Source organism: Pan troglodytes, chromosome 4 (genome assembly GCF_028858775.2).
Source record: "Pan troglodytes isolate AG18354 chromosome 4, NHGRI_mPanTro3-v2.0_pri, whole genome shotgun sequence".
NCBI classification, from domain to species: domain Eukaryota; kingdom Metazoa; phylum Chordata; class Mammalia; order Primates; family Hominidae; genus Pan; species Pan troglodytes.
Window position 1 is genome coordinate 75,647,510 of NC_072402.2, and position 16,808 is coordinate 75,664,317.

The 16,808-nt window shown below is 39.1% G+C and overlaps 1 protein-coding gene and 1 pseudogene across 25 annotated transcripts in view; one reads left to right on the forward strand and one right to left on the reverse strand.

Moving 5' to 3' along the window:
* CPLANE1 (ciliogenesis and planar polarity effector complex subunit 1) overlaps positions 1-16,808 on the forward strand; it is a 170,917-nt gene that overhangs the window by 108,264 nt on the left and 45,845 nt on the right. For 23 of the 25 annotated variants that reach the window (XR_010157250.1, XM_054685100.2, XM_009449269.5 and 20 more), the window contains 3 exons: positions 1,604-1,634; positions 2,133-2,261; positions 15,457-15,622. Coding sequence is in view for 22 of the 25 variants with exons in the window: in XM_054685100.2 (XP_054541075.1) it covers positions 1,604-1,634; positions 2,133-2,261; positions 15,457-15,622 (326 nt within the window). In the remaining 3 variants the exon portion in view is untranslated. The remainder of the gene's footprint in view (positions 1-1,603; positions 1,635-2,132; positions 2,262-15,456; positions 15,623-16,808) is intronic. The other 2 variants (XR_010157252.1, XR_010157251.1) reach the window with 1 other exon arrangement.
* LOC104006474 (ribosomal biogenesis factor-like) lies at positions 10,282-10,570 on the reverse strand (annotated as a pseudogene).

The following is a 16,808-nucleotide window of genomic DNA, read 5'->3' on the forward strand; positions in this document are numbered from 1 at the left end:
TCAAAGCCTAGACTCCAGTCTTTTGGCTTCCCTGAGCCACATTGGAAGAAGAATTGTCTTGGGCCACACATAAAATACACTAACACTAACAATAGCTGATGAGCTAGAAAAAAAAAAAGTCCATGCATAAATCTCATAATGTTTTAAGAACGTTTACTTGGTAATAAACAGGTACTGTGGCCGTGGGTTAGTGATCCTGGGTTACTAATAGGAGAAAGGGCAACTTGTTACTTACCAACCTTTGATGACAAACACTTCAACCTTTAACCCAAGAGGTCACCATCTTCGCTAATCTCACCTACTTCCCCATATGCAGCCCAGTCGTTATTGGAAGAGAATCCTTCAAGCTTTTTTTCGTGAATAGGCCAGCAGGGGCCTCTCAAATACTGATAGAAAGTGTCTCTTTAATGGACCTTCTCTTTCCTAAGTACATAGGATTAATATCTTCTTCTACCTAGTAAAAAGCTATAAGGGGTAGTACTATTACTATTACGCTAATCTTAGATTTATGTGAAATATTTCTCTCTTAGTTAAATTGAATTAGTTGCTCTTAACCCACAAATGCCCAGATTCTGAGAACGAAAATAAAATCCTTGATTTGGAGGTTAATAAATTAAATAGAACAATATGTTTTCAAGAAAACAGGTATTTCATATTAAAACCATGTGAATGTGTAAGTCTTAGGGACAGATTTGGTTTATCTCAAGATAATAAAATCTTAAGGAATATTTTTTGAGAAGAGATGTCAGAACACTTTTCCCTATATTAATTCAGTCCTGTTTTTAGAATTAAACATATAGAAGAATTAAACATTTAGAATGAAACATATAGAAGACTGAATAGATTAAGTGTTTTTCTCTGAAGACATGTAGTTAATACTGGACAAGACTTAAAAATTATATTTTGGGACACATTCTTACAGGTAAATTGCTTCTCGGATTTAAATAAGATATTTTCTAAAATATATTACTTTCAGATCACCAGAGATTTGTTTTTTGTTTGTGTATATTTTATAAAGTAAATTGCACTCTAGTACTCTAAACTGTGTACTAAGCAAAGAAGGGTTGTGCCTTCTGACATATTACACTGAGTACTCAGGATAGAAAAAGTAATAATCTTATACTGGCTGGGTGCGATGGCCCATGCCTGTAATCCAAGCACGTTGGGAGGCCAAGGCAGGTGAATCACTTGAGCTCAGGAGTTCGAGACCAACCTGGGCAACATAGCAAGACCCCGTGTCTACAAAAAATACAAAAATTAGCCTGCATTGCGGCACACACCTGTAATCCCAGCCATTCAGGAGGTTAAGGTGGGAGGTTTGCTTGAGCCCGGAGGCAGAGGTTGTAGTATGCCATGACCATGTCCCTGCACTTAGCCTGGGTGACAGAGTGAGACATGGTCTCAAAAAATATGTAGACAGTATTCACTATCAGATAGCATATTCAGGAAGAGGATAAATATGCTGTAAATATATATCTATAAACCAATTTGGAAGTTTAAAAGTATTTTAATTTAATTTCTGGTTATATAATTTATAAATTAGATTAACAATTGAAAGCAAAAAAAACCCCGAAATTTTTATTAATAATGATTTTTTTTTTAGGTATGAATAGCAATGATGAATTGTGTGAGAGGTAAATATCTTAAGAGTTAATTCACAATTTTCTTTAAAGTTGGGTGTAGATAGTGAAAATTTTGTTGTTCATATGTGTGTGAATTTTTACATTATATATATCTTTGTGGTTTAAAGGAATATAAGTTTTCATTGGGTATGGAATATTTTTAAGAAATTGAGGATTGTTATATCCCTTACTGTTTTAGCACAAGTAGTTAGAATTCAATAGACTATATTTACTACATTTTCTTATATAAATACGGATTAAATTTAAACAGACAGAATCTATAGGGGTTTTCTTCTGGACCATATGTTTCCTTTTTAAAGAAAATCTACCAAGTCATTACTTTTTGTTGATTAGTCTTTTTCACTGAGAGATACTAGAATTACAGAAATAGAAGAAACAGTAGATATATGTTTATCATTTTGTGTTCATTTGTTACATGTTTATTTTTGCTTAATGTAATTAAGTTGTAGATACTGATTTATATTTCTTAAATTACATTTGCAAATGAAGTGTTTCAGTACATCCGCTCCAGATGACTGGATTGACTGATATTGCAGACATTATTGATGACCTTATAATTAAAGACGGAGTTTCCAGTGAAGAACTTGGCTTAACAGAACAAGCTATGGGCACCTCCAGGTAATCATTGAATAATTCATTTTTAACCTGTTTAAAATGCTTCTCATTCAAGAATGTTCAAAATTTGTCATATTTTAATGTGATTTTTATGAAACAAATCTGAAGCTTAGAATAGATTTTTTTTTCATGTTTTGTTATGTATATGTGTCATTCTTCCCTTTTCTCTAACAATATATAGTATATAACTGTATCCTGTGGGTTTTCCCAAGAATCACTCTAAGTACAACATACATTTAATCCTGTCTCTTACTAGAAGTAATTAATGATTAGCTCATAGCACTTTACCCTAAAATTAACCCTTAGAATACATTTTAAATAGGCTTTCTGATCTATCATGCGAATGGAAAACAAAAAGGATCAGGGGCTGCTGTTTTTATATCAGATAAAACAGACTTTAAACCAACAGCAGTAAAAAAGGACAAAGAAAGGGACATAATGATAAAGAGTTCAATTCAACAAGAAGACTTAACTATCCTAAATATATAAGCATACAACATTGGAGCACCTAGACTCATAAAATAAGTAGTTATAGACCTATGAAACTATTTAGGCAACCACGTAGTAATAGTGGGGGACTTCAACACCCCAATGACAAAGTTGGACATATCATCAAAGCAGAAAACTAACAAATTCTGGAATTAAATTAGACACTTGAGCAATTGAACCTAATAAACATCTGTAGAACGCTCCACCCATCAACCACAGAATATACATTCTTTTCATCTGCACACGGAATATACTCCAAGATCGACCAAATGCTTGGCCTTAAAGCAAGTCTCAATAAATTAAAAAAAAAAACAAACAACCCTGATATCTGACTGATATGGTTTGGCTGTGTCCCCATCCAAATCTCATCTTGAATTGTAGTTCCCATAATTCCCATGTGTCATGGGAGGGAACAGGTGGAGATAATTGAATCATGGGGACAATTTGCCCCTTCCTGTTCTCATGCTAGTGAGTGAGTTCTCACAAGAACTGATGGTATTATAAGGGGCTTCCCCCTTCAGTGGGCACTCATTCTTCTCCTTCCCGCCATTATGTGAAGAAGGACGTGTTTGCTTCCCCTTCTGCCATGATTGTAAGTTTCCTGAGGCCTCCCCAGCCATGCTGAACTGTGAGTTAATTACACCTCTTTTGTTTATAAATTGTTCAGTCTCAGGTATGTCTTATTTAGCAGTGTAAGAACACACTAATATAGTAAATTGGTACTGCAGAGAGTGGGGTGCTACTGTAAAAATACCTGAAAATGTGGAAGCGACTTTGGAACTGGGTAACAGGCAGAGGTTGGAACAGTTTGTAGGACTCAGAAGAAGACAGGAAGATGTGGGAAAGTTTGGAACTTCCTAGAGACGTGTTGAATGGCTTTGACCAAAAGCCTGATAGCAATATGGACAATAACGTCCAGGCTGAGGTGGTCTCAGATGGAGAAGAGGAACTTGTTGGGAACTGGAGAAGGTGATTCTTTTTATGTTTTAGCAAGGAGACTGGTAGCATTTTGCCTCTGTCCTAGAGATTTGTGGAACTTTGAACTTGAGAGAGATTATTTAGGGTATCCAGTGGAAGAAATTTCTAAGTGGCAAAGCATTCAAGAGGAAGCAGAGCATGAAAGTTTGGAAAATTTGCAGGCTGACAGTGCAATATAAAAGAAAAACCCATTTTCTGGGGAGAAATCAAGCTCAGTGCAGAAATTTCCGTAAATAATGAGAAGCCAAATTTTAGTCACCAAGACCATGGGGAAAATATCTCCAGGGCATGTCAGAGACCTTCATGGCAGTCCCTCCCATCACAGGCCCAGAGGCCTAGGAGGGAAAAATGGTTTCCTGGGCCAGGCCCAGGCCCTCCTTGCTGTGTGCAGCCTAGGGACTTGGTGCCCTGCATCCTATCCTCTCTAGCTGTGGCTAGAAGGCACCAAGATACAGCTTGGGCTGTGGCTTCAGAAGGTGTAAGCCCTAAGCCTTGGCAGCCTCCACGTGGTGTTGAGCTTGTGGGTGAATAGAAGTCAAGAATTGAAGTTTGGGAACCTCCTCGTAGATTTCAGAGGATGTATGGAAAAGCCAGGCAGAAGTTTGTTGCAAGGGTATAGCTATCATGGAGAACCTCTGCTAGGGCAGTGTGGGAGGGAAATGTGGGGTTGGAGCCCCCACACAAATTGCCTTCTGGGGCACTGCCTAGTGGAGCTGTGAGAAGAGGGCCATCGTCCTTCAGACCCCAGAATGGTAGATTTACGGACAGCTTGCACCATGTGCCTGGAAAAGTCACAGACAATGCCGGCTGTGAAAGCAGCTGGGACAGAGGGCTGTACCCTGCAAAGCCACAGGGACAGAGCTGTCCAAGACCATGGGAACCCACCTCTTGCATCAGCATGACCTGGATGTGAGACATGGAGTCAAAGAAGATCATTTTGGAACTTTAAGGTTTAATGACTGCCCTATTGGATTTTGGACTTGTATGAGGCTGATAGCCCCTTTGTTTTGGCTAATTTCTCCTATTTGGACCAGGTATTTTTACCCAATGCCTGTACCTCCATTGTATCTAGGAAGTAACTAAATTGCTTTTGATATTACAGGCAGGAGGGACTTGCCTTGTCTCAGATGAGACTTTGGACTTGGACTTTTGAGTTAATGCTAGAATGAGTTAAGACCGTGGGGGACTGTTGGAAGGACATGATTGTGTTTTGAATTATGAGGACATGAGATTTGGAAAGGGCCGGGGCAGAATGATATGGTCTGATTGTTTCCTCATCCACATCTCATCTTGAATTGTAGTTCCCATAATCCCCGCATGTTGGTGGAGATAATTTAATCACGGAGGTGGTTTGCCCCATCCTGTTCTCGTGATAGTAAAAACACAATTTCACGAGATCTGTTGGGGTTTTTTTTTTTTTTTTTTTTTTTTGAGACAGAGTCTCGCTCTGTTGCCAGGCTGGAGTGCCATGGTGTGATCTCAGCTCACTGCAACCTCTGACTCCCTGGTTCAAATTATTCCTGCCTCAGCCTCCCGAGTAGCTGGGATTACAGGCACGTGCCACCACATCCAGCTAATTTTTATATTTTTAGTAGAGACAGGGTTTCACCATGTTGGCCAGGATGGTCTCAATCTGCTGACCTTGTGATCCGCCCACCTCGACTTCCCAAAGTGCTGGGATTACAGGTGTGAGCCACCGCACCTGGCCAATCTGATGGTTTTATAAGGGACTTCCCCCTTTGCTGGGCACTCATTCTTCTCCTTCCTGCCACCATGTGGAGAAGGACATGTTTGCTTCCCCTTCCGCGATGATTATAAGTTTCTTGAGGCCTCCCCAGCCATGCTTAACTGTGACTTAATTAAACCTCTTTCCTTTATAAATTATCCAATCTCAGGTATGTCTCTATTAGCAGTGTGAGAACAGACTAATACACATACCAACCATACTTTCAGATCATAGAAGCATAAAAATAGAAATCAATACCAAGAAGACCTCTCAAAACCATACTATTACATGGAAATTAAACAACTTGCTCCTGAATGACTTTTGGGTAAACAATGAAATTAAGGCAAAAATCAGAAAATTATTTGAAATAAATGTAAACGAAGACACAACATACCAAAATCTCTGGGATGCAGCAAAAGCACCATTGTGAGGAAAATTTAGAGGCTGGGCACGGTGGCTCACATCTGTAATCCCAGCACTTTGGGAGGCTGAGGCGGGTGGATCACCTGAGGTTGGGAGTTGGAGACCAGCCTGACCAACATGGAGAAACCCCATCTCTACTAAAAATACAAAATTAGCTGGGCATGGTGGCACATGCCTGTAATCCCAGCTACTCGGGAGGCTGAGGCAGGAGAAGCACTTGAACCTGGGAGGCAGAGGTTGTGGCAAGCCAAGATCACGCCATTGCACTCCAGCCTGGGCAACAAGAGCAAAACTTTCTCAAAAAAAAAAAAAAAAAAAAAGTGGAAAGTTTATAGCACTAAACACCTATATCAAAAAGTTAGAATGATTTCAAATTAGTAATCTAACATCACGCCTAGAGGAACTAGAAAAACAAGAACAAATTAACCCCAGAGCTAGCAAAAGAAAATAAGTAACTAAAATCAGAGCAGAAGTGAACAAAATCGAGAACCAAAAATCCATATAAAGAATCAACAATACCAAAAGTTGGTTATTAGAAAGGATAAACTAGATTGATAGACCACCAGCTACATTAACAAAGAAAAAAAGAGAGAAGATCCAAATAAGCACAATCAGAAAACAACAAAGGTGACATTACAACCGATCCCACAGAAATACAAAAGATCCTCAGAGACTTTTATGAACGCCTGTATGCACAAAGTAGAAAATCTAGAGGAAATGGATAAATTCCTGGAAACACACAACCCCTCAACATTGAATCAGGAAGAAATTTGAAACCCTGAACAGACCAATATGAAGTCCTGAAATGGAATCAGTAATAAAAAACCCACCAACCAATAAAAGCCCCAGACCAGATGGATTCACAGCCAAATTCTGCCAGACATAAAAGAAGAACTGGTGGGAATTCTACTGAAACTCTTTTAAAAAATCAAGGAGGACAGACTCCTCCCCAATCATTCTATGAAGGTGACATCACCCTGATACCAAAACCTGGCGAAGACCCAAGGAAAAAATAAAGCTACAGGCCAATATTCCTGATGAATATAGAAGTAAAAAATCTTCAACAAAATATAGCAAACCGAAAACAGCACATCAAATTGTGGTGATTGTTAATTCACCATAATCAAGTAGGCCTCATTTCTAGGATGCAAGATTGGTTCAACATACACAAATCAATAAATGTGATTAATAGCCATTTATGACAAACCCACAGCCAACATCTTACTGAACGGGCAAAAGCTGGAAGCATTCACCTTAAGAACTGGTACAAAACAAGAATGCTTAATCTTACCACTTCTATTTAACACAGTACTGGAAGTCCTAGCCAGAGGAATCAGGTAAGAGAAATAAACGTAAGGCATCCAAATAGGAAAATAAGAATTCAGATTATCTCTTTTCTATGACAGTATGATTCTATACCTAGAAAACCTAAAGACTCCTCCAAAAGCCACCTAGAACTGATAAATGACTTCAGTAAAGTTTCAGGATACAAAATCAATGTACAAAAATCAGTAGCATTTCTATGCACCAATAACATTCAAGCTGAGAACCAAAGCAAGAATGCAGTCCCATTTACAACAGACACACACACATACACACACACACACACACACACACACACCTCTAACCAAAGAGGTGAGAGATCTCAGCAAGGAGAACTACAAAACACTTCTGAAAGAAATGGCAGGTGACATAAAAACATAGAAAACATCCCATGCTCACAGAAGAATCAATATCCTTAAAATGACCATACTGCCCAAAGCAATCTATAGATTCAACACTATTTCTATCAAGCTACCAATATCATTTTAAACAGAATTAGAAAAAAAAACTATTCTAAAATTCATATGGAACCAAAACAGGGTCCAAATGGCCAAAGCAATCCTGAGTAAAAAGAGCAAAGCCAGAGTCATCATGTTACCTGCCTTCAAATTATACAAGGTTACACTAACCAAAACAGCATGGTACTGGTACAAAGATGGACATACAGACCAATGGAACAGAATAGAGAACTCAGAAATAAAGTTGCATACCTACAGCCATCTGATCTTTGACAAAGTTGACAAAAATTAGGGGGAAAGGCAGGGGAAATGACTCCCTATAAAGGTTGTGAGAGAACTGGTTAGCCATACGCAGAAGAATGAAACTGGACCCCTACCTTTCACCATATACAAAAATTAACACAAGATGGATAAAACATTTAAATATAAGACCTCAAACCATAAGAATCCTAGAAGAAACTTAGGAAATACCATTCTGGACACTGGCCTTGGGAAAGAATTTATGACTAAGTTCTCAAAAGCAGTTGTAACAAAAACAAAAATTGACAAGTGGGATGTAATTAAAGAGCTTCTGCACAGCAAAATAATCAACAGAGTAAACAGACAGCCTACAGAATGGGAGAAAATATTCACAACCTTTGCATCCAACAATGATCTAATATGCAGAATCTACAAAGAACTTGAACAATTGGGCTGGGCGCGGTGGCTCAACGCCTGTAATCCCAGCACTTCGGGAGTCCAAGGCGGGCGGATTACAAGGTCAGGAGATTGAGACCATCCTGGCTAACATGGTGAAACCCCGTCACTACTGAAAAATACAAAAAAATTAGCCGGGCGTGGTGGCGGGCGCCTGTAGTCCCAGCTACTCGGGAGGCTGAGGCAGGAGAATGGCGTGAACTTGGGAGGTGGAGCTTGCAGTGAGCCGAGATTGCGCCACTGCACTCCAGCCTGGGCGACAGAGCAAGACTCTGTCTCAAAAAAAAAAAAAAAAAAAAAAAAAAAAAACTTGAACAATCGAATAAGCAAAGAACAACTAGATTAAAAAGTGGGCAAAGACATTACAAACACTTCTCGAAGTCATTTTGTTTTCAAAAGAAGTTATTATTGAACTTATTAAGACCTCATTATTTTCTGGTAACAATATTTTTCTATTACCAGAAAATATTGTACAAAAAGGAAAAAGGATTCCACTAATTTCTATTTAATTATTTTAATTTCTATTATTCGATGTATCTGCTGTATTATATATAACCTTATATTAAGACCATGTTAAACCCTAACTTCCTAAACTAATGCATTTAGTTACCTTCAGTTGTTTTGTTAAGTTAATGATCGTGTTAACAATAATCTATTAAATGTCAATAATTAGAATAAAAATTAAATATTGACTGGATGCGATAGCTCACACCTGTAATCTCAGCACTTTTGAGGCTGAGGTGGGAGGATCATTTGAGCTCAGGAGTTTGAGACCAGCCTGGGCAATGTAGCGAAACCTCATCTCTATAAAAATATTTGGCCTGGCGCGGTGGCTCACGCCTATAATCCCAGCACTTTGGGAGGCTGAGTTGGGCGGATCAGGAGGTCAGGAGTTCGAGACCAGCCTGTCCAACGTGACAAAACCCCGTCTCTACTGAAAATACAAAAAATTAGCTGGGTGTGGTAGTGGGCACCTGTAATCCCATCTACTTCGGAGGCTGAGGCAGGAGAATCGCTTGAGCCTGGGAGGTGGAGGTTGCAGTGAGCCAAGACCATGCCACTGCACTCCAGCCTGGGTGACTAGAGCGAAACTCCGTCTCAAAAAAAAAATTTTTTTTTTACTAAAAAAAAATTAAATACGGTTTCTGCTCTTGGAGATAGAGCTCTAAGACCAAGTTATATCAGTGTTTGTGGGAGCTCAGGGGAAGAAAGTCAGTGAAAGAAGGCAATCACAGTAGTTCTTGTATTTATAAGTGAAGGGCAAGGAATTAGATGTAGCTAGAGTTTGTGCATTAGAAGGGGAGAGTGAGACTAGCTGACTGTGAAGACCAGAGGGAATCACTGAGTTCAACCTATTGACACGCAGTAGGGTGTGGTAGAAAGTGCTTTTTTTCTTTTCATTTTGCTTCAGGGGAAAACCGATTTAATATCTACCAACCTCCCCATCCCCCAAATAACTGCATTCTGTGATTTCAACTTTTCTTTCAATTCTGAATCCTGTTTTCTCCACTTATAAAAGGAAAGTTATCAAAAACAAAGGAAGGTTATCAAAAACAAAATACGTTGGCAAAGTACTCATCACTTCTTCGACTTACATTTTTACTGCCGTGAAACTATTTCTGTATGTTCTTCTATCCAGACAGACATTCACTGCAGCCTATAACGTGAAAGATGCAAGCAAGGATATATAACTGTTTCAGTGAACAGATTTGGTGAAGTGCCTTCTGTTTTAGCACTTTAAGTTTATCCATTTTGTTGACTTCTGACATTCCATTTTTCCTAGATTGGAGGAAAGATCTGTTTATGCAGTTCGTTTTTAAAATGTGCCAATGCCTGCACATTAAGATTTTTAAAAATAAAATTGTATAAAACATATAATGTATTGGTCTTTTAGGGGGAATTAGATGCATCACCACTGTATTACACTTTATCACAACTGTATTACAGCTTCATCAACATTAACGGGTTTGCTTTCATGACGCTTCTGAGGAATTGGTTCTTTTTGCAGAGGTTCAAGAGAAAGGGCTTTTGAGAAGTTTAGTTCCTTTTGTATATTTACAAATGCTTTATTAACATTGTTAACTTTTCATCATTCATAACGTTTATTTTAAGATGAGTAGTAACTGGCTTTGCTTTGTTTTTAGCCTTATAAAGTTGTTTTGGCTGACCATGTGACATACGTTCCTGGACTTCTGCCCTCTTAATTTGTTCTTGGCCATTGTCTTTGATACTCACATGCAGGTTCTTTTTTTTAAAAAATTAATTTCCATAGGTTTTGGGGGAACAGGTGGTATTTGGTTACATGAGTAAGTTCTTCAGTGATGATTTGTGAGATTTTGGTGCACCCATCAACCTGAACAGTATGTACTGTACCCAATTTGTAGTCTTTATTCCTCACCCACCTCCCACCCTTTCTCCCAAGTCCCTGAAGTTCATTGTTATCATTCTTATGCCTTTGCCTCCTCATAGCTTATGAGTGAGAGCATACAATGTTTGGTTTTCCATTCCTGAGTTATTTCACTTAGGATAATGGTCTCCAATTCCATCCAGGTTGCTGCGAATGCCGCGAATGCCGTTATTTCATTCCTTTTTATGGCTGAATAGTATGACATGGTGTATATGTGTACCACAATTTCTTTATCCACTCATTGCTTGATGGGCATTTGGGCTGGTTCCATATTTTTGCAATTGCGAATTGTGCTGCTATAAACATGTGTGTGCAAGTATCTTTTTCATATAATGACTTCTTTTCCTCTGGGTAGATACCCAGTAGTGGGATTGCTGGATCAAATGGTAGTTCTACTTTTAGTTCTTTAAGGAATATCCACACTGTTTTCCATAGTGGTTGTACTAGTTTACATTCCCACCAGCAGTGTAAAAATGTTCCCTTTTAACCGCATCCCTGCCAACATCTATTATTTTTTGATGTTTTGATTATGTCCATTCTTGCAGAAGATGGCATTGCATTGTGGTTTTTTATTTGCATTTCCCTGATCATTAGCGATGTTGAGCATTTTTTCATATGTTTGTTGGCCATTTGTATATCTCCTTTTGTGAATTGTCTCGTCATGCCTTAACTCTATTGTTTTGATGGAATTTTTTTTTCTTGCTTATTTGTTTGAGTTCCTTGTATATTCTGGATATTAGTGTCTAGAAGGGTTTTTCTGATGTTATTTTCTAGAATTTTTATGGTTTCAGGTCTTAGATTTAAGTCCTTGATACATCTTGAGTTGATTTTTGTATAAGGTGAGAGATGAGGATCCAGTTTTATTCTTCTACATGTGGCTTGCCAATTATCCCAGCACCATTTGTTGAATAGAGTGTCCTTCCCCCTTTATGTTTTTGTTTGTTTTGTCGAAGATCAGTTGGCTGTAAGTATTTGGGTTTATTTCTGGGTTCTCTATTCTGTTCCATTGGTCTACGTGCCTATTTTTATACCAGTACCATGCTGTTTTGGTGACTATGGCCTTATAGTATAGTTTGAAGTCATAATGTGATGCCTCCAGATTTATTCTTTTTGCTTTGTCTTGCTTTGGCTGTACAGGCTCTTTTTTGGTTCCATATGAATTTTAGGATTGTCTTTTCCAGTTCTGTGAAGAATGATGATTTTGTTTGTTTGTTTGTTTTTGACAGAGTTGCCCAGGCTGGAGTACAGTGGCACAATCTCAGCTCACTGCAACCTCTGCCTCCTGGGTTCAAGCAATTTTTCTGCCTCAGCCTCCCTAGTAGCTGGGATTACAGGTCCGTGCCACCACACCCGGCTAATTTGTTCATTTTTAATAGAGATGGGTTTTTGCCATGTTGGCCAGGCTGGTCTTGAGCTCCTGACCTCAGGTGATCCACCCATCTCGGCCCCTCCCAAAGTGCTGGGATTACAGGTGTGAGCCACCGTGCCTGGCCCTTATGGTGGTATTTTGATAGGAATTGCATTGAATTTGTAGATTGCTTTTGGCAATATGGTCATTTTCACAATATTGATTCTACCCATCCATGAGCATGGGATATGTTTCCATTTGTATTGTTATTTGTGATTTCTTTCAGCAGTGATACATGCATTCAGGTCCTTAAGCTCCAGGTGACACCATCTGCACGCAGCACAGGGCTTTAAGATACAAATTAGAGCCAGTTAGAAGACTTACTTCAGTAGTTTAGAGATGAGGTGATCAGAATGGAGAGTGTAGGGTAATAGGTGTAAGTAAACATTTGGAGGCTATCAGGTGGTAAGAGTGACAGCTTTTTTACTTGGGTGACTGAGTTGATGGTGATTTATTTAGCAGGATAAAGAATACAGGGGCAACATAGGGAAACCCCATCTCTACCAAAAATACAAAAATTAGCCAGTCTCATAACCCAATCTCAAAAAAAATTTTTTGTAATAAAAATATCTTTTAAATCCTGTATTCTGTTAATTGTGCTTCCTTCCCTGAGAAGGACATAATATATCTTTTGTTTGTTTGTTTGTTTTTTGAGACAGGATCTCACTCTGTCACCCAGGCTGGGGTGCAGTGGCACAATCATGGCTTACTGCAGCCTCAACCTCCCCAGGCTTAAGTGATTCTCCCACCTTAGCCTCCAAGTAGCTGTGACCACAGATGTGTGCCACTGCACCCAGCTAATTTTTATAGTTTTGGTAGAGATGAGATTTCAAAAACACAAATAAATAAATAAATAAATTTAATTAAATAATGGCTGGGCTCGGTGGCTCATGCCTATAATCCCAGCATTTTGGGAGGCCGAGGTGGGCGGATCACCTGAGGTCAGGAGTTCGAGACCAGCCTGACTAACATGGTGAAACCCCGTTTCTACTAAAAATGCAAAAAGCCGGGCGTGGTGGTGCAAGCCTGTAATCTCAGCTACTCAGGAGGCTGAGGCAGGAGAATCGCTTAAACCCAGGAGGCAGAGGTTGCAGTGAGCCAAGATCGTGCCATTACACTCCAGCCTGAGCAACAAGAGCGAAACTCCATCTCCAAAAAAAAAAAAAAAAAAAAAAAATTAAATGAAAAAGAGAATGCAGTTTTAGATTATAAGGTGGCAGAAGAACATCCAGAACATCGAGTGGTAATATTCATCGGTATATTAGTTTTAAGTCCTCTGCAAAGCAGGTGGGATTTTGATGAGCAAGAGATTTATTTGGAGAAATGCCTGTAAGGGAAAAAGGGAGGATGCCATAAAATTGGGGACAACTATCATACTGCAGTGCTGATGTAGATCTGACCCTGTGCTGGGGGTCCCCAAGATCACCTCCAGTTCAGAAATCACCTAGGAGGATGCACAGAACTCAGCAAATAGTCGTTTTCATGGCTATAATTTATCCTAACAGGAGGCAAAAGGTACATGGAGTAAATTCCAAGGAAAATGAGGCGCCAGCTTCTAAGAGTCTTTTCCCAGTGGGGTCGCACAGAATGCACTTAATTCTTCCAGTAACAAGTTGTGACAACATGTGTGAAATGTCTACCAGGCGAGCCCATTAGAAATTCAGTGCCTGGGGTTTTACTGGGGAGATACTGCCTGCCATGTATTAAGATTCCAGAGTCTCAAAAGGAAAGCAGATATTCAGAATAAACTGTATTGTTTGTATTTGTGACTGGCCTTCTGTTTAGGAGGGTGTCTTTTTCAATCACTGGGTGATGCATCTGTCTCAAGTCCCCATCTTTTAAAAAAAAAACTTTTTAAAATTTTCTTTTTTGGAGATGGAGGTTTGCTATTTTGCCCAAGCTGGGCTTGAATTCACGATTGTCCCACTTCAGCCTCCCAAGTAGCTGGGACTACAGGTGCATGCCACTGCACCTTGCCCCAAATCCCCATTTTGCACCACCCGTTTTCTCAGACCACTCCTACTGCATGTGTGTTAGTTCAGATCCTCCAAGAAGCAGAAGCTAAGGTTGGATTAGCTGTAGAAGAGATTTACTGGGGAAAATGCTTGTGAGAGGATGGCGGAATGCAGGGAAGAAGTAAGGAGAAGCATCAGACTATGATGCAGCTCTCAGCCCTCCCTGTAAAGGAGAGGGAAAGAGGGTAGGGGAGACAGAGTCTCAGTGCACTGTGTAGTTTTAAGAATGTTTCAGCCAGGTCAATGGTGAAACCTCAGGCCAAGTCACCCACAGAGTCACCTGTGTCTTGCAGCAATGGGCCTTTCACAGTATCACTGCCATGCTTAGTCCATTAATTTGGGCCAGACTATGGAAAGTGTGGCATGAACCTAAGCATGGGAGTAGATCCATAAGGGCAGCTGTTGGAAGTCATCTCTGTGTTACAATTTTTTTTGTTTTTTTGAGACAGTCTCCCTCTGTCACCCAGGCTGGAATGCAGTGGCACAGTCACTGCTCACTGCAGCTTCGACCTCCCAGGCTCAAGTGATCCTCCCACCCACCTCAGCGTCCTGAGTAGCTGGGATTTCAGGCATGTGCCATTCAACCTGGCTAATTTTTTTTTTTTTAATAGAGATGACATCTCATCATCTTGCCCAGGCTGGTCTTGAACTCCTGGGCTAAAGCAGTCTGCCTGCCTTGGCCTCCCAGAGTTCTGGGATTACAGGTGTGAGCCACTGAGCCCAGCCCTGTATTAGAAGTTTTGAAAGTGATAGAGATAGTGCAGGGAATAAGTTATATTAATAGATAAAGAAGTGGAAACCTCCCCATTTTACATGATGTGTTTATTATGCATTGCATACCTGTATCAAAATATCTCATGTACTCTATAAATATATACATGTACTATGTACCCACAAAATTAAAAAGTTTAAAAAAAGTCAAAAGGAGAACCTTTAAGATATTAATTTTGAAGCAGTGAGCAGAGAAGAAAGGAGCCAATGCAGGAGGCTATATAGTTTTCTGAGAGTTAGGAAAAGACTTAGGTAAGATAGAGTTTAAAGAAGAAGGGAAAATCGAGTTTAAGGTAAATGTTATAAAGAAGTTGTTAGCTTTCTGAGTCCATTTTCAGTGGAGTTCAGGTAACAAATTGGAGTGAGTTGACTAGAGAACATAAGTATATACTACTTTTGAAGATGGGGCAAAATATTTCCGGATAAATAGTGTTTAGTCATGATATATCTTATCTGCTTAACAAATTTAAAAGCAAATGATGTCTTGCTTGTTAAATTTCTCAGAATTCAGCATTATTCTGGCAGACATTCACAAAGAACTGACAAGGAAAGAAGAGAGATTCAAGCCTGGATGAAAAGAAAACGAAAAGAAAGAATGGCAAAGTACTTAAATGAGCTGGCAGAAAAGAGAGGGCAAGAACATGATCCTTTCTGTCCCAGAAGCAATCCAGTAAGTCTGCCATGTCAAGGGTAATGGAATTACAGAATATGTGTAATTACTTTCCTGGCAAAATTTTAAGAAAAAGATTAACATAATTTGGATACATTTGTAATTTGGCATATAGAAAAGTAAATGTTTTACTTAAGTCAGGAAAAGTTAATAAATTATCTTAAAATGTTGCAGCATATTGTGCTAACCAAGTTATACTGAATTATCTTAAATATTTTCTTGTCCCCCAGGCTAATGATGGCTATAGCATTTTAACAAGAGGAGGAGGTTGAGTGATTGGGTGACCAATTGGAGTTGTTCCTTTAATTTTCAATGAGAGTCATTGGCAGTTGCGACAACCAACTATGTGTATTAAAGCCATTTTAAAAACTCACTCTTCTATGCCTGCTCCCTTACTTAGTTTATAAAATTTATTTGCTTAGAAAACTTTGGGAGACCAAAGTGAGAGGATCACTTGTGACCAAGAGTTGAGAGCATCCTGGGCAATATCATGAGATCTCATCTCTACAAAAGAAAAAAAAAAAAAATTAGCCAGGTGTGGTAGTACACACCTGTAGTCCCAGCTACTCTAGAGGCTGAGGCAGGAGGATCATTTGAGCCCAGAAGTTTGAGACTGTATTGAGCTATGATCACACCACTGCACTCCAGCCTGGGAGACAAAGGGCGACCCTGTGTCTACAAATAAAGCAAAAGCTAACAAATAAAAAACCCTTCAATTTTCTGTTCATAAGTTACCTACAAAGAATACAAAAAAAATTATTGTCCAGTCATGTATCAACAGAACAATGTCACTTCTGTGTGTGTGGTTTTTGTTTTTTTAACTGTTTTTAAAACTCAGCATTTATTTACTGAGCTCTAAATACAGACATCACCAGGCTAGGTCAGGTATATTTTTCTTCAGATGGTAAAACAAAGCACTATTACTTTGATAGTCACATTACTATGAAAATTACATTTAGATTACAGTTTATCTTTTACTTTGTAATCTGAAATAAAATACAATATCCCTTCATTTTTTTCAGCATCATTAGGATAACAAATTCTTTAGGTGAATTTTTCAGATAAACTGTTCCATTAAAACGCCAAATGGTGCAAAAGTAGGTGAACTATTGTTTAAAGTGTGCAGTTTACTTACCTGTCTCTGAAAAGAGCATATTGGTGTTAACGTAACGTTTTCTTGATAGCC